The 17,736-nt window shown below is 41.1% G+C and overlaps 1 protein-coding gene across 1 annotated transcript; it reads right to left on the bottom strand.

Annotated features, from left to right (window-relative positions):
• Window positions 1–185: 185 nt before the first annotated feature.
• LOC148374391 (uncharacterized) lies at window positions 186–15,875 on the bottom strand. The gene is made up of 13 exons (XM_088335874.1): window positions 15,696–15,875; window positions 12,982–13,128; window positions 12,799–12,856; window positions 9,841–9,913; window positions 9,072–9,175; window positions 8,912–9,001; window positions 6,791–6,862; window positions 6,645–6,701; window positions 5,468–5,564; window positions 4,508–4,558; window positions 4,330–4,429; window positions 4,139–4,234; window positions 186–736 (listed from the first exon to the last, which is right to left on the bottom strand). Exons 1-13 carry the CDS (start codon window positions 15,734–15,736, stop codon window positions 721–723), a joined length of 1,002 nt encoding a protein of 333 aa, XP_088192000.1. The 5' UTR covers window positions 15,737–15,875; the 3' UTR covers window positions 186–720.
• Window positions 15,876–17,736: the final 1,861 nt, after the last annotated feature.

Below are 17,736 nucleotides of genomic sequence, written 5' to 3'. Positions count from 1 at the left end.
AACTGGAGTTTTTCAAAATTTTCACCACCGAGCTAGATGAAATTCCAGATGTTGAAATTTTATTGGGATAGACTTGCGCTGTGAATTCACTTTTTTTCATGCTTAAACCCCAAGCATTTAAACCTCCTTGCACAAGAGTTTGTATTTTATGAGATTAACATTGAAATAAGCAGGACACTTTAAAGTAGGCATTAGGAAACACATTTTTATTTACAATTCCAGGTAACAGGTGCCAAGAATGATTTTGGAATAATTATCAAGCTGATATTTGAAGCGGCTCTACTAGTCTAGAGTCTAGACATTTCCATTTGGATGGAAACACTGCCCTCGACAGGCTCAGTCATGTATTTTGTGTGGAAAAAAGGACGTTCCTCCTCTGACTCACGTCACATAAATAACAATTTGCTTTTCAAAGGGACACTGTGTAATATTTGACTACGGGATGTCGCTGCTTTGGGAAATTAAACTGAAAAAGTGCTACCAAGCACAAACACACAATAATGTCTGCTTTCGGTGAGCGTCATGTAAAATAAAAACACATTTATTGAAGAATTTTTTTTTAAAAAAAGCAGTGTTATATTTGATGTATTTTTGGTTGTTATTCATTTCAATATTTTTTTAATAAATAGCTTTTTTTTTACACTAGGACTTGTTAAAAAAAACACAATGTCCCTTTCAAATCTGCATCTTGAAGACATTGCTCGAGATTGTTGCTCCCTTTTATGTTTCTTGATGGCTAAAGATAGAGACAGAGAAATAATGAGAGCAAGCTCAAGGTGAAATATACAACCCCTAGCAAAAAGTATCGAATCACCAATCTTTGGCAAGCCCTCACTTATTCTGCAGAAAAAACTCTGATCACAAACATGAAACGATTGTAAAGTCATTCCAAAGGGCAACATATTGGTATTCAGAAACACCAAAATAACTTAAGAACATTACAATGGTTGGTAAATGTATCTTTTATAGAGCAAGTGCAGAAAAATAAATATAGAATTACTTAATTCTGAGGAGTAAATAAAAGTTATGAACAGAATTGGTGACAAATGGCAGCCCTGGCGGAGTCCAACCATCACCGGGAACGAATCTGACTTACTGCCGGCAATGCGGACCAGATTCTGGCACAGGGCATACAGGGACCGCACAGCCCGGATAAGACTGTGCGGTACCCCGTACTCCTAAAGCACCCCCCACAGGGCCTCCCAAGGAACATGGTTGAATGCCTTCTCCAAATCCACAAAACACATGTAGACTGGACAAGCAAACTCCCATGCACCCTCAAGGACCCTGCAGAGAGTGTAGAACTGGTCCAGTGTTCCACGGCCAGGACGAAAACTGCACTGTTCCTCCTGAATCCGAGATTCAACCTCCTGGCGAACCCTCCTCTCCAGTACCCCTGAATAGACCTTACCAGGGAGGCTGAGAAGTGTGATTCCCCTGTAGTTGGAACACACTCTCCGGTCCCCCTTCTTAAAGAGGGGAACCACCACCCCAGTCTGCCAGTCCAGAGGCACTGTCCCCGATGTCCACGCGATGTTGCAGAGGCGTGTCAACCATGACACGCCCACAACATCCAGAGCCTTAATGAACTCCGGGCGGATCTCATCGACCCCCGGGGCCCTGCCATCGTGGAGCTTTTTGACCACCTCGGTGACTTCGACCCTAGAGATACGAGAGCCCAATTCGGAGTCCTCCGGCTCTGCTTCCCCAGAGGAAGACGTGTCTGTGGGATTGAGGAGGTCTTCGAAGCACTCCGCCCACCGATTCACAACGTCCCGGGTCGAGGTCAGCAGCCACCTATCGCCACTATACACAGTATCGATGGCACACCGCTTCCCCCCCTAAGACGCCGAATGGTGGACCACAATTTCCTCAAAGCAGTTTGGAAGTCTGCTTTCATGGCCTCGCCAAACTCCTCCCATGCCAGAGTTTTTGCCTCGGCAACCGCCGAAGCCGCCTTTCGCTTGGCCAGCTGATACCTGCCAGCTGCTTCCAGAGTCCCACAGGCCCGGAAGGCCCGATAAGACTCTTTCTTCAGCTTGGCGGCATCCCTCACCGCCAGTGACCACCAACGGGTTGAGGGTTGCCACCGCGGTAGGCACCGACTATCTTACGGCCACAGCTCCGATCAGCCGCCTCGACAATGGAGGTGTGGAACATGGTCCACTCGGACTTGATGTCCCCCGCCTCTCTCGGGACATGGGCAAAGTTCTGCCGGAGGTGTGAATTGAAACGTCTTCTGACAGGAGATTCTGCTAGCCGTTCCCAACAGACCCTCACAACACGCTTCGGTCTGCCGGGTCGGACCGGCATCTTCCCCCACCATCGGAGCCAACTCACCACCAGGTGGTGATCAGTTGACAGCTCCGCCCCTCTCTTTACCCGAGTGTCCAGAACATGCGGCCGCAGGTCTGACGAAACGACGACAAAGTCGATTATTGAACTACGGCCTAGGGTATCCTGGTGCCAAGTGCACATATGGACACCCTTATGTCTGAACATGGTGTTCGTTATAGACAAACCATGACGGGCACAGAAGTCCAATAACGAAACACCACTCGGGTTTAGGTCAGAGGGGCCGTTCTTCCCAATCACGCCCCCTCCAGGTCTCACTGTCATGCCCACGTGAGCATTGAAGTCTCCCAGCAGTACAAGGGAGTCCCCAGGGGGCGCGATCTCAAGCACACCCTCCAAGGACTCCAAGAAAGGTGGGTACTCTGAACTGCTATTTGGTGCATAAGCACAAACAACAGTCAGGACCCGTCCCCCCACCCGAAGGCGGAGGGAGGCTACCCTGTCGTCTACCGGGGTGAACCCCAACGTACAGGCGCTGAGGCGTGGAGCAACTAATATGCCCACACCGGCTCTGCGCCTCTCACCATGGGCAACTCCAGAGTGGAAGAGAGTCCAACCCCTCTCGAGAGGACTGGTACCAGAGCCCAAGCCGTGCGTGGAGGTGAGTCTGACTATATCTAGTCGGAACTTCTAAACCTCACACACCAACTCGGGCTCCTTCCCTGCCAGAGAGGTAACATTACATGTCCCAAAAGCTAGTTTCTGTAGCCGGGGATCGTCGCGCCAAGGATCCCTCCACTGGCCCCTACCCAGCTCTTTCCGCACCTGACCCCTTTGGCCCCTCCGACAGGTGGTGAGCCCATGGGAAGAGGGACCCACGTCGTCCCTTGGGGCTGTGCCCAGCCGGACTCCGTGAGCAAAGGCCCGGCCACCAAGCGCTTGCCAGCGGACCAAAACCTCCAGGCCTGGCTCCAGAAGGGGACCCTTTTAACCCGCGTCTGGGCGAGGGAAATTGTGGACCAATGTTTTTATTCTTCATAGAGGTCTTCTGATCTGCGTTTTGTCCACTCACCTAGAACCTGTTTGCCATGGGTGACCCTACCAGGGGCTTAAAACCCCCGACAACATAGCTCCTAGGATCATTGGGACACACAAACTCCTCCACCACAATAAGGTAGAAGATCATAGAGGAAAATAATAATTTTGTTTTCCAATAACGTCCACATGAATGTGACAAAAAGTTAAAAAGTTGAATCTGTCCTGAAATATTTCCAACTGTTTTTTGGTACGATTAATGCAATATAGCAGCAAGATTTTTTTTAAATTATAACTTGACAGTGCAGAAGTTATTTGTAAAAACAAGTTGATAAAGTACAGTTCTTTTAATTGTTGAACAAATGTGCCAACCTGTTAATAGGGTTTGTTCTTTGGTTTAAATGTTTAACAGAATATCTAAAAACTACAGATAGGTTTCTATTACTTTTTGGAACGTAACCCCGCAATAATAGAAATTTCTCTTGGGGAACGCCAAAATCTTTTTGCAAATTTATATGAAACGAGTTGCAGACACGATTAGTATAAGCAGGAAGTTTCCAACTGAGTTAAGGTATTTAAGTGCAGTCGCCACTCTGACTTTGCAAAACACACTTTGGGTGCGACTTCAATGGAATGTAATCACTTGCTTTATTTTTTTCCGTCGGCCTTATTGCCACACAGTTAGACAGACGCCCTGCTCCAGCCACCCTCCCTCTTTTTAAAAAATCTGATCTTGCCAGTAACGTCTTTAAACCGGTTTAAGCTTATTCGGGCACAGGCCTGCTGGATGTTGCGTTTGTGCACTCACCCTCCGTAGTGCAACTCGTTCAAAATGTTTAACTGCCTCTCCAGTGCCGTCATCCTGAAGCCGATGTAGCCAGACACCAACAGAAGCAAAACCAACCTCCACGCACAAAACAGAATGCACCGATCAGTAAAAATGGCCGAGGCATGCTAATAATCATTCAGTGGTCGAGGAGCCAACGATGGCCGACTTACAATATCAAGTAGATGTAGAAGACCGCGCTGAAATTCACTCTTCGTCTGAGGAAGAAAAACGCGGTGACGTCCTCCATTTTCATGCAAAACCACGACCACGCTGATTGAGAAAAACAAATTTGTTTTCAAAATTTCCGCTTTGCCCGCCGGCCGATTGAAATCAACATTCGGGCCTTACATGCCAAGCGGTCCGCTTCGTGACTTGGAGATTTGCTTTGTGCCAGACGCTCTGAGATGCAATCGAGAATGTTACAGATGACTGGGAGAAACCTTATTATCGAGAGAAAATTGTCCATTGTATGCCCTAACATTTTTTCTTCACATCGGATGACATTAGTTCTTTTCAAACAGGAATCGTAGTTTTAAATTTGAAAAAGATCCTTAACACTGACTCTTGAGTTAAAGCTATGACAAAATAATAAATGTTTTGACCTAAGAGTATTTTGAAAAATGGAGGTCAATGTGATCCTGTATTTTTTTTCTTATCCAAACCACTTTTTTTAATCAAATGCTCTTTCTCTAACATAAGGTGCTCCATAGCAGAGAGTCCCAAAATGGTTTTTGTATCACGAACCGGTCAAATGTCATACGAAACTTTTTTTTTCTGTAGCTGCTAAATGTTACTGGACTACTTAACACTATTTTTACAGTGCATTATTCTTTAATTGCACTTAGCCAGTCTCTAAGTTTTAAATAGTTTTGCATATTTATCCACAGTCTTTGATCCTATTTTCTCTTTGAAGTTTTTATCACATTTTTTGCCCTGGAGTGTCATGTCTAAACCTGTCGCACACAATCTTTTACCACATTATTATCGTTGACACTAAAGACCATTCGTTTCAACCTAAACTTATTGTCGTCAGTAAAACAATAATAATCTATTATTTTTCTTTTTCTTTCTGTGCGGCCTGGTACCAAACGATCTACGACCAGGTACCGGTCCTTGGCTCGGTGGTTGCGGACCCCCGTTCCACAGGTTACAAATTCCTAGTCTTTGTTGTTTGTAGATGTATTTGCTTGATTCTTTTGAATGTATTTCATTTTAAAGCACCCTGATTCTGAAAACATTTGGTCAATTGTTTCTTGAGTTTTTAATAACCATTTAACCATTTTTAAAAACCATTTCCACTCGTCTTACCTCTCCTGCCCAATCCAGGGATGTCATCATCTAGATAACCAATCTTCTCACTCATACCATTGTCTATACTGTCGTCATTGCTGGAATGACTGGAGACCTGCAGACCAGTAGGAAAAGCGGTAGAGCTTATTGGTAATAGTTTGTTTTTCTCTTGGAAAATGTCTGGCCAAGATATCTGGTCTTCAAGGCGCATGAAATTTAAGTCATACAACATATTTCATAGAACATGAACATGATGAAATCTGTTTTCATTATCCATCCATTATCTGCACTTCTTATCCTCAGTAGGGTTGCGGGGGTGCTGGAGCCCATCCCAGCTATCTTCGGGCAGTGGGCAGAGGACACCCTGAACTAGTTGCCAGCCAGTCGTAGGGCACACAGAGACAGACAATTTGCTCACTCATTCATACCTAGGGACAATCTGGACCGTCCAATTACGTAACCTAACATGCATGCTTTTGGAATGTGGGAGGAAACCCGAGTGCTCGGAGGAAACCCACTTAAGCACGAGGAGAACATGCAAACTCCACACAGGAGGTTCGATCTCATGACCTCAGAACTGTGCTGCACACGCGCTAACCACTGCGATAGTATGTTAAATATAATATTTATTTATGTGGTTTTTATTTGAAGTTATATCTTTCTAATTTGTATTGGGTATGTTTCTGAGTCGAGACAAAAAATACTTTAAATGAGAGAAAATTGCCTTAAATTGGAGAAATGGATTAAGACTTGAGTTACTGGAGTAAGTAATTACCTTAAAGGAAAGCAAATGAAGAGCAGTTTCAGCGACAGACTGCTGTCACTGTCTTGTACTACGGACAGACTGAAGAGATCTTTTCTTCCTCATGCCATGAGGCTCTTTAACTCCACCCGGCAGAGTAAAGGCCCACATTAAACCACACCACCTACATTGGATATTACCAAATCTTACTGCAATATGTATTCTGTGTAGCACTATTTAGTTAATCTATATAACACGCTACAGTGGGCATTTGCACGTCACACTGGGTATTTGTATATTGTATTCTTTTGGCTTTATTATTGTACTGTTCTCAGCTCAGGGATGCTGCTGGAAATGTGAATTTCCCTCCGGGGATGAATAAAGTATCTATCTATCTATCTAAATCATTTGCCAATAGAATAAAGTTTTGAAGTATCTCAACGTGATACCCACCATGCTGGTGTTGGCTTCGTTGTCTGCTGAGGAGCCATGAGGGCTGCTTCTGTCTTCCTGTGTTCACCCCAAAGAAGTATGACATTTTTCCTTCTTGAACGGGCCCAATGTTTGTAATATGCTGGTGCAGTTTTTGGAACACTCACTTGGCCATGCGAGTAGATGTTACAGAGCAAATTGTAGCACAAATCTCGATTCCTCAAATGGATGAAGAAGTACTGTGGGAGGAAAGAAAAAGCCTGAGACAAAAATAAGGAAATAGAATACATTTTCCCCTGTTTTAATCACAGTACTTTTTTTCCCTAAATGACTTCCTTCAAGACACGTTTGGATTATTGCCACTTTAATGAGGTATGAGGTTTGAAGTGTGCAAGTTGGAAATGGAATGTGGTTTTGTTTTATTCCGTTTTCTTTTCTTTCAAATTACGTGTTTCTTTAAACCAAAACATAGCCGTATGGAATAAATATGACACAACAAAATAGTCACGTGCACAAGGTTCACTGTTGTCAAAGCCGTATGTGGCCCCTGAAAAGGTTTTCCACGGCCCCTGAGATCATTTGATTTATTACTGTATCATACACCAGGAATGACAGATTTTGTTACCATGCATTACCTTATTGAAACTATTGTTTGCTTCATAGATATTTGCACTTTATTGTATTGTATTTCAATCAAATTCTACTTAAAGAATATTTTAGTAGAGTACATGAAAAAAAAACAGTCCTCCTGAGAATTATTTTGTTTCTTTTAATTTAATGTAATTTGGCCCACTATTGCTAATATAGAAACTATTGGCTACTAAAGCTGCCTGGATAATAGTTGTTTTTCGTTTAAAAGGACAGTGTCTATTATTTAGCACCCCCAAAAGGTAAAAAAAACCTTCTTTCATTAAAAAAACAATATTGAGTAAAATATGAGCAAAAATACATGTACTTTTATATAGCATGTATTTTTATTTTAAATACTCGTAGGTCGAGAAATGAATATATTGTTTACATAACATGTAACAAATTTTTCCTGCTATCTTGCTGGTACAGGTACCCAAAAACCTAAAAAAGGCTGGGCAAAATGAGAAGTAAAATGGTGTCTTTTAGTCACTTTGATCCGTAGTTCATAATCTTCCTTTTGCTTTTTAGCATTTGTTTTTGGTTGGACTACACTATACCGCGCTATCAAGTGTCCAAATAATACACACTATCCGTGTAATGTTCATGTTATCATGTAATAAGAAGTTTTATATCAAGAAAATTTTGTCTTTCATGCGTGTGGAGAATTAAACTTTAATGACAGAAAATATTGCCTTATTTATCTGATCATATTGTAATATATTTGTAGCTTTTCAAAAGTTTCCATTAGGTTCACTATCTACGTAATTTCAAATACAGCGGAACCTCGGTTTTCGAACGCCTCTCAGTTCGAACAAATCGGTTCTCGACCAAAAATTTCGAGAAATTCTTGCTTTGCTTTTCGTTCAACAAATCGGAAGTCGAACGCCGGTACGCTAGGGTGTGATGCTGAGCTGCGTACGGGTGTAGATTGCCCCCACCCCTCGTGAAGAACTGTTATGACGTGCGCGCGCACTTCTTTTTGCTTTCGCTTTAGATATCGGTGAACGGGGTGTTTTAACCCCTAATTATGTCTCGGAAGAAGGTCGGTGCAAGCAGCAAAGTTGCTACAGGTGAAAAAAGAGGAGTAGTGCGTACAACTATTGCATTTAAGAAAGAAATAATATCAAAATATGAAGAAGGTGTGCGAGTTTCCCTTCTTTCAGGAATACAGCATGGCTTCTGCCGACCGTTAAGAAATCCTATTTATAATTCTTTTCTTTATCCTTTAACCGCTCACCACTTTTTGTGGAGACCCGGGTGCTAAATGACGTGTAAATGACCTGATTTTTTTAGTTGTACACGTTCATGTTAGCGTAATCTTTCGTACGGAAGATTACGCTAACGCGCACGTACGATTAGCCTGGGTTAGCTTCATGTTTACGTTCATGTAAAGCGTTCAGGATGTTGGAACAGATTAAATTGATTTTACATTACTTATAATGGCAAAAACGATTTTCGGTGATCGACCAAATCGGTTTTCGAACAGGGTTCTGGAACGGATTATGGTCGAGTACCGAGGTTCCACTGTATTCTCATCATTCAATCAGTCTGGCCCCAAGATAGCAGTCAAAATTTTTATTGAGCCCCCCCAGTTCATTTGACCTTGACACCCGGACCATCTTGCAGCCTTAAACTGAATCGAAAAAGCAGTATCCAACCTTCTCGTCATCAGCAGTTTGTATGGACAGCATGGACAAAGCTGAATTTTGCTTCTTCACCTGCTGGATGTTGGATTTAAGGATCACTACCTGCAAAGTACACAGGCCGGCTCAAAAGCGACGTAACGCCATGTATCGTGGCGTTGCTGCTGCTGCTTACCCTGGTTTCTTTGAGCAGCAAGGACGAGTAAAAGCTCACGTGATTTTCCGAAATGTAAAGTTTGCCGTGATAAATAACTTCCTTTTGCAGGGCGCAAGTGAAAGCTGCAGGATAAATAAAACAGCATTAAAACTGCATTAGAAACAGGTTTTGTCCAAGGCAGTAAAATTCATCTAGTGATACGCAGTCAGGTGAGGCGGGGGGAGACTGTGCCCCACCTGTCATCATGAAAATACAAAATTTAAAACGTATTAAATGGATATCTATTCAGTGTCAAAGCTCTCTCTTAATTGGGATTCTCTACTAAGAATAATATTAATACAGTTGCTAAGTAACATATTACTGTGATGATCATCTGCAGATTCAGAGTGAGGCGGACAACTCTTTTGCCTCATAGCAGAGGGCGATGGTGAAACCAAGGATTTTGCTCTGACACACAGTCATCCATTCATTTTTTGTTTTTTTCTGTTGCAAGGACTTTTTCTTTCACAAGTATTACCTGATTATTGATACTTTTATTTAAAAACAAAATCACGTAGACTTCATTTATAGGTTAAGGTAAGACTATAAAACGTGTTTTCTTTGCTATAGTTTATATATTGCTTTCTTGCTCTGCCTGTCAAATGATGAATAAGGTTCATTCGAATATTAATTTTGTGATGCACGTTTGATGTGCGCTAAGCTTTACTTCTGCCCGGTTTGTGGATACAACAATTCTTATTTGAAAAATCACTGCAAAACATACATTTCAGAAAGGATCTCAACTCACTATGTGCCAGTTTCTCTTCTTCAATGATGTCTGGAAAGAGTTTGTGGAAGTTGCCATTGTGTTTATGGAAACTCTGAGGGAGCAAAGAAAAAGGACTGTCACTTAGAATATTTTTGCTAAACAAATTACAAAATGGAGAATTCATTAATATCTTTTTCACACGATATTGAATCCTAGATGCTGGTTTCTGTATTTAATATTTTTTTCAAATGATTTCTGAGTTTACTTCATAGGACTTCTGACGAAAGGCACAGTACACCCGCATCCCTAACAAGCCACTTATAGTTTACAATTAACATAATTTCAATTCACATAATCCCAATCTCCTATTTTAATTAAGCAATTGTTACTAACATTATTTTAATGAGGGACCAAAAAAATGTTTGAAAACAGCATGAGAATGTACTTTGGGGGAATGCTGGACTGTATGTGTGAAAGTTTGTTATTTTAAAGTTGGCTAGAACATAATGTCATGAAAAATGTGATTTATTTGTGGAAGCTCTGCTTTTTTAAATTTGATCCAAGGCCTAACAGATATGCTAATAATTCTGCTAATATATATTGGATTTTGGACAGGCATTTTTGTGAGGAATACCATCTTGTTGCCCTTTTTGTAATGTCCATCATGTTAAAGCTCCAGAAAAATGGTTCATTATTTCCCTGCTTGGCACTAAGTCTTAAAGGGACCGTGTGTATTAGTTAGCACCTCCCAGTGGTAAAGAAAAACTTAATTAATTAAAATAAACAATACTGTTTTTTGAAACTTGTTTAAGATGTTTTTAGATTTGGTGTGCTTCCCCAAAGTCTGCCATCTTGCCAACAATGTGAAAAATATGGTCGCCTCAGCCCTCTGTGCTTCACAAATTCTCCCCTCCTGTCATGATGGGGCATATCATTCCCCCCATAGACGGCACAAGCCTGAGGCTTGTGCCCACCTGCAGCTAATGTGTATCCACGTCTGTACTTTATTTTTATTCCAGCTCTTTATATTGACTGTGCCTGACAGCAGATGTTGTCAGATAATTGTCAGCTTTTGTTCTATTTCTTCAACATTTTATTAGTTAAAAAGGCACCCAAAAACCTTGTTTTGTACAAACACTGATTTTCCATTTTTACACTGTGGATGGTCTATGCTTAGTAATAAATGAAAAATAATTAAAAACACAAATTATATATTTTTGAAAATAATGTATATTATTCCTCTCTCTCTCTCTCTCTCTCTCTCTCTCTCTCTCTCTCTCTCTCTCTCTTCTCTCTCTCTCTCTCTCTCTCTCTCTCTCTCTCTCTCTCTCTCCTCTCTCTCTCCTCTCTCTCTCTCTCTCTCTCTCTCTCTCTCCTCTCTCTCTCTCTCTCTCTCTCTCTCTCTCTCTCTCTCTCTCTCTCTCTCTCAGGGATGTGATTTTTCCGCTAATTCGCGGAATTCCGCTTTTTTTATCTCCAAAAATAAAATTTTAAAATTTCCGGTGTTTTAATTGGTAAAAAAAAAAACGATTTCGTCTCGACAGCATGCCATTTGAGTGTTTCCGTAACTGAAATGAAACGTACTTGCGATTGGTTGAAGTCTCGTGTTGACCAATAAACGCGCTTGTTATAGGAGTGTGCCATTGTTCATTTCTCACACGTTTTTGCCGGGTGTTTTTAAAGAAAGATGTCCGTGATCGAACGCAAAGATGCTCCCGCGAGCTAAAGAAATTGATAAGATTGTAAAAAAACAAGTTTCGATGGGACTGGTTGGAGAAGGAATTATCTACGAATGTTGGAAAGAAGACTGTGACGAATTTGTTCAATGACTTTATTCGGAAGATCGATCGTGGCCGGGAAAGCACTTTGCATTTGGTGTCATGATACCATCGACTATGGTGGGAGAGGTTTCAAAGCTCTTGAAAGTCACGCAAAGAGCAAAAAAACACGTGAAAGAACTCCAGTCAAGAACGACAAATTATTCCATCGCTGGAAGTTTCGGTGCCCCAAACGAAAACTCCAAAACTTTACGGCCTCCATCCCTTATTGACATCACAATCGGAAGCGGTAATAAAGAGACGTGATCCACCCCAACAACCTGTACCAGTTGCTGATAGAGTCGTGAATTTTGAGGTAGGTGGTAAACTTTTCAAATTTATTTGACAGTTTTCCCATTTTTTTCGAAAATATTATAACGTAATAAAAATGGCCATAAATATTTAACAATTACAATAATAGATTTTCATGTGTACATTTACAACCAACACTTTACTGTAGGGGCCTATACTTATTGTACTTTTTACTGCCCTGGTCCTACCTGGTTTCCCCCCCCCCCCCCCAGCTAGCAATCACCCCCCCCCCCCCCCCCGCTAATTTTCAGATAATTTCACTTTGGTCAAATCACATCCCTGCTCTCTCTCTCTCTCTCTCTCTCTCTCTCTCTCTCTCTCTCTCTCTCTCTCTCTCTCCTCTCTCTCTCTCTCTCTCTCTCTCTCTCGTCTCTCTCCTCTCTCTCTCCTTCTCTCTCTCTCTCTCTCTCTCTCTTCTCTCTCTCTCTCTCTCTCTGTGTGTGTGTGTGTATACTGTATACAGTATGTATGCCTATATATATATATATATATATGCATATATTATTTGGAAAATGTTAATAGTGTAAATCATGTTTGTCCCCCTACAGAAACCAGATCATTTTCCATTATCAAACTTTTTTTTTTATGCCAGGGAGCCTCAGGAGAGCGCCAAAGAGCTGCTTGTTCCTGCCCACCGGACTAATCAAATGATGAATATTTATTTTTGAGAATTTTCAATATTTCTCAAAATTTGTAATGCATTTTTTTTTAAATTAGAATATTCAGATTATTAAACTTTTATAGCAATAACTTTTTATTTTTAATTCTTGTTTTCTGTGAATGACTAAGCGATTTGCTTTTTCCCCAATTTCCTAGTTGTGTCTAATACAGTATGTTCCAAAATATGAATGAAGGAAACAGGAAGTACATTTTTGCTGATGACTCCGTCGGGCCGATCTATGCTTTCCTCTGCTGCTGTCTTGTCTCTGAAGACACCAAAATGTCAAGATGAAGCAGATAAAGACAAAAAAAAATTATGCGTGACCATTCCTCAGATAAGGAAACCAGCAATTATGAGTGACGCTTCCTCGTGATTGTAGGTGGAACCAACCTGGTAGTTAGGGTGCCGTTGGAATTAATGCTTAACATATCCTCCTGGAGTTCCACTTCGCCGTCGTCCACACTCGACCTGTGTTTTTTTAAGAGCTTCTGGGTGGACCCTCTGCGGCAGTTTAGGCGGCCCATTGCATCATGGGAGCTAAACGCATCCAGAGAAGGGAAATTGTTGAATTGTGTTTTGCATTGAAGAAACATTTGACACGATTCTTTATTATGAAATCCAAGACCTTATTGTAGTGTGGAAAAGCACACAAATACTCGATATAATATACATACAGTACCAGTGTTAGTTTAGATCTCAAGAAACATACAGGTTTAAAGGGACGGTGTGTTTTATTTAGTGCCCAATAGTGTTGGAAAAAAATGTAATTCATTAAAAACCACAAAACTGATTTAAATAATAAACAAAAAATACATGTGCATTTTTTTAACTACTCATTGGTTGAGAAATTAACATTTGTTTTACATCGAATGAACCTCACCTAAAGGAAGTTGACATAATTGTTTGCCATCTTCCTACTACGGGTAACCCAAGTCCTCAAATTGGCTGGGCATAAAGTGAGCAGTAAAATGGTGCGCTTTGGTCACTTCGAGTCCCTTTAGTTTGTATTCTTCATTGTGCTTTTTAAGCACTCTTTTCTGGTTGCCTTACATCTTACAAAATCATCCAGTGGTCAAGTTTTACACACTCTCCCTTTGATAATTACACTGGAAAAATTGAAATTTATAATGATTGAGGAATAGTATGTTTAAAAAAATAAATATCCCAAACAATTTTGCTCTATTAAATTTCCTATTTGTTATTTTGATATTTTGTATTTTCACTTTTAATCTTTTAAAACTCTAAAACTACTTTATTGTGTATCACGCTACAAATGATTATGTTTGACACATTTAGGAAAACAAAATAAAAATACCATTATCTTTTCAAGTAATTGGGATTTGCTGGCAGATAAGTTTATTATTTTTACGTACGTGTTTATCTTTTTTCATACTTCCTTAATTAACTTTATTTTGTTTCCAATAATTGCAGCACTGCACTTAAACACATTTTGTTTGAAAATTAAATAAAAAAATGTGTAAATGTAGATTCCAAATTATATTTAGCATGAAGAAAGGAAGTTATCAGTGAACCTCAAAAAACATCTAAGGAACTGCAGGCCTCACCGGCTTCAGTTAAGGTCAGTGTTCATAACCCCACTATAAGAAATACACTGGCCAAAAATGGCATGTTTCTGGGTGAAAATCACTTCTGTCAAAAAGGAACACAAAGAGTCGTCTCACATTTGTCAAAAAGAATCTTCCTTATCCTCAGACTTTGGGAGAAACAATCTTTGGACTGATGAGTCAAAATTGTAATTTTTTTGGGGAGGTGTGGAGCTCGTTACATCTGGTGTAAAAATGGCACAGCATTTGAAAAAAAGATGATGCTCACAGTAAAGCAAAGTGGTGGCGGTGTATTGGTCTGGGGCTTCTTTGCTGCAGGACCTGGACAACTTTCTGTGTTTGACAGAATAATGAATTGGTTTTTTTTACCAGAAGATCCGGAAGGAGAACGTCCAGCCATCAGTACATGCCCTCAAACTCAAGTGCTCTTGGATTATGCTTCAGAACAATAATCCGAAACACACTGGCAACTCCACCTCTGAATGTCTCAAAAAAAGGGAAGGTTCTGAAGTGGCCAAGTCAAAGTCCATTTTTAAATCCAATTGAGATGCTGTGATGTGACCTCAAACGAACAGGTCATGCTAAGAGAATATCCAATATAGCAGATTTTAAACCATTTTGCAAAGAATTGTGGGCCAAATTTTCTTCACAGTGTTGTGAAAGGCTCATTACCAATTATCGTAAACGTTTGATTTCTGTTATCGCTGCCAAAGCTGGCCCAACTCACTATTAGGTTCAGGGGGCTTACTACTTTTTCACGTATGGTTTTGATTGTTTTTGTGCCTCCATAAATAGAATCAACATTTCAAACCTGCATTTTGTATTTCCTTTGGTGTTCTCTGCGTGACATTAAAATTGTTTGATCATCTGAAAATTTTGCAAGTGATAAAAATAAAAAAAACACAGAAATAAGGAGGAGGGCAAATACTTTTTCACTGCACTGTATTACTGTGCTGGGCGTCTGCAGATGCAGAGTGAGGCACACAATTCTCTTGCCTCATAGCAGAGGGCGAAGGAGAAACTAAGGATTTGGTTTCCTTGCACAATTCAGCCTCAAACAAAGAATTAGTGTAGTAATAACAAGCTAACAGCAAGTCAAGCCATCAAGTACAGTAATATTTTTTCTCAGTAGCTTTTTCTCACAATCGAGGGTGACCTATCTATTGAACATTCTTATCAATTGCGGCTTTTATAAGTTAAGGTGTGACAGTAAAAACGTTTTTTCCTATGTTACAATTTAAGTAATGCCTTTCCGCTCTGCCTATCAAACGGTGGACGCGATGTTGGTTTAAATATGACCGCACTTCAGTTATTACTAGTCTGTAACTATTGACTATTTCAACTGTGGGATTGTGCCGCCTTTTGCAATTATTGTGTGACATAAATTGGCACGGATATAATAACTAATCTAGAGGCGGTCGTAAAGGTATTTAAAAAAAACTCGCAAACATTTAAGATACAATTGGAAAAAGAAAAGCGTCTTGCTGTTGTTAATCTTTCCCGTTCGAAACGAAAAACAATGTCAATTTCCTCACTTACACAGAGCTGTCCAGCGAGAACTTCCTGCCCTTGAAACTCATTGCAAAGTCACGGCACGCACAAATCCGCTCACATGAGCTCAAAGCTGATCCCAAATGAGTGCAAAAATTGCAAAATGTGCAAAAAGAAACTACTTGTGCGACGCTTCATACCTGCGAGGCAACAAGAGTGAGAACGCACGCCAAGTTAGGGGACGAGTCGCGTCGAGCAGTATGAACCAATCAGGAGCCAGAAAGGGGGTGGGATTTTCCGGGAAGTGGACCAATGATAGAGAACGCAAGTGCAGTTCTGTTTGCCCACTATGGCAACGGTTGCTGTTGGTTACCGTGAGATGTAGTAACCGGCTTCGCGATCACCGATTGTGATAACTCCGTCGTTTCTTCTTATCAAATGGTAAATGAACTGCATTTTATAGCGCATTTCAAGTCACTGAAGACCTCCTAAAGCGCTTTGCAATGTACTGAACACATACCTGTCAAACAAAATACAAAAAAATTACACCATACACAACCTGTTTATTTAGTTTAACATATTATATCGTACACGTATTTCGTTACATCACTCTGTACATATTCTTAATAACAAAATAAAAAATATAATAATAAAAAAATACAATCAGGAACGGTTTTTATCAGCGTAACTAAAATATCCATTGTTAACACTTTAAATTTAAATTTGTAAATAAAGATATTTTTGGAGGAAAAAATAGCTGGCATTTCTATTTTGTAAACCAAACCACAATACCAACCATTGATGCTTTTATTTAAAATTGCAAACAGACTATTTAACAGGGACAGAAAAGTATTAAAGCTTTGTGAAGTGATCGGCAACTGTTGGAGGTATGTTGTGCTCTGCCATGAAATGGCCAACATCACTTCTGCAGCTGTTGAGGAGTCTTCTGGTGTGGTGCCTAATTTTGCATGGCTTCTAAATTTAAGAACAAAGAAAACGATTTGTGTAAGTGTATGACCTGAACACAAAGTATGCTGTTCCTTTCATTGTTTAACGAATCATACTGTGACGTAATTACCTTTGGTTGATACGGAGCAGCGTTAGAAATTCCGCCTCGTTTTAAAGAACCGGCCTTTTCGGCTCGGCTCACTGAAAAGAGGCGGCTCTTTCGGCTCCCAAATGTTCCCCGGATGTTTTTTTAATTATATAATACCTATAATAATGAAATATACCAACCGAATTAGGGGAATCACACTTCTCAGTCTCTCTGGTAAGGTCTATTCAAGGGTACTAGAGAGGAGGGTCTGCCAGGAGGCCGAATCTCGGATTCAAGAGGAGCAGTGTGGTTTTCCTCCCAGCCGTGCAACACTGGACCAGCTCTACACCCTCTGCAGGGTCCTTGAGGGTGCATGGGAGTTTGCCTATCCAGTCTACATGTGTTTTGTGGACTTGGAGAAGGCATTCGACTGTGTTCCTTGCGAGGCCCTGTGGGGGGTACTTTAGGAGTATGGGGTACCGCACAGTCTTATCCGGGCTGTGCGGTCCCTGTATGCCCTGTGCCAGAATCTGGTCCGCATTGCCGGCAGTAAGTCAGATTCGTTCCCGGTGATGGTTGGACTCCGCCAGGGCTGCCATTTGTCACCAATTCTGTTCATAACTTTTATTTACTCCTCAGAGTTAAGTAATTCTAATTCATTAAACAGTTATTAATTAAACAGTAATTCAGCATTGCGTCACTGCTTTTTGCAGATGACGTGGTGCTGTTGGCTTCCTAAGTCCGTGATCTTCAGCTCTCACTGGAGCAATTCGCTGCCGAGTGTAAAGCGGCCGGGATGAGGATCAGCACCTCTAAGTCCGAGACCCTTTACTCAGTCGGAAAAGGGTGGCATGCTCCCTCCGGTTTGGGGATGAGATCTTGCCCCAAGTGGAGGAGTTCGAGTGTGGGTTTGTTTGGAACGAGAGATAGACAGACGGGTCAGTGCAGTGTCTGCCATCATTCGGACCCTGTACCGGTCTCTCTTGGTGAAGAGGGAGCTGTAGCCGAAAGGCCAAGCTCTCGATCTACCGGTCGATCTACGTTCCTACCCTC

This window comes from Urocampus carinirostris, chromosome 1 (assembly GCF_059441175.1).
Source record: "Urocampus carinirostris isolate Australia breed hairy pipefish chromosome 1, RoL_Ucar_1.0, whole genome shotgun sequence".
Taxonomy (NCBI): Eukaryota; Metazoa; Chordata; class Actinopteri; order Syngnathiformes; family Syngnathidae; genus Urocampus; species Urocampus carinirostris.
The sequence above is the reverse complement of the archived record's forward strand: the minus strand, read 5'-3'. Positions and strand labels throughout refer to the sequence as shown.

Bases quoted from the DNA above. Each gene is read 5' to 3' on its own strand.
- LOC148374391 (XM_088335874.1), bottom strand. From the start codon at position 15,736: ATGAGTTTCAAGGGCAGGAAGTTCTCGCTGGACAGCTCTGT. The intron at 9,002-9,071 runs GTAAGCAGCAGC...TGTACTTTGCAG, and splicing joins TGCTGCTCAAAGAAACCAGG to GTAGTGATCCTTAAATCCAA. The intron at 4,430-4,507 runs GTAAGGCCCGAA...TTTCTCAATCAG, and splicing joins CGAAGCGGACCGCTTGGCAT to CGTGGTCGTGGTTTTGCATG.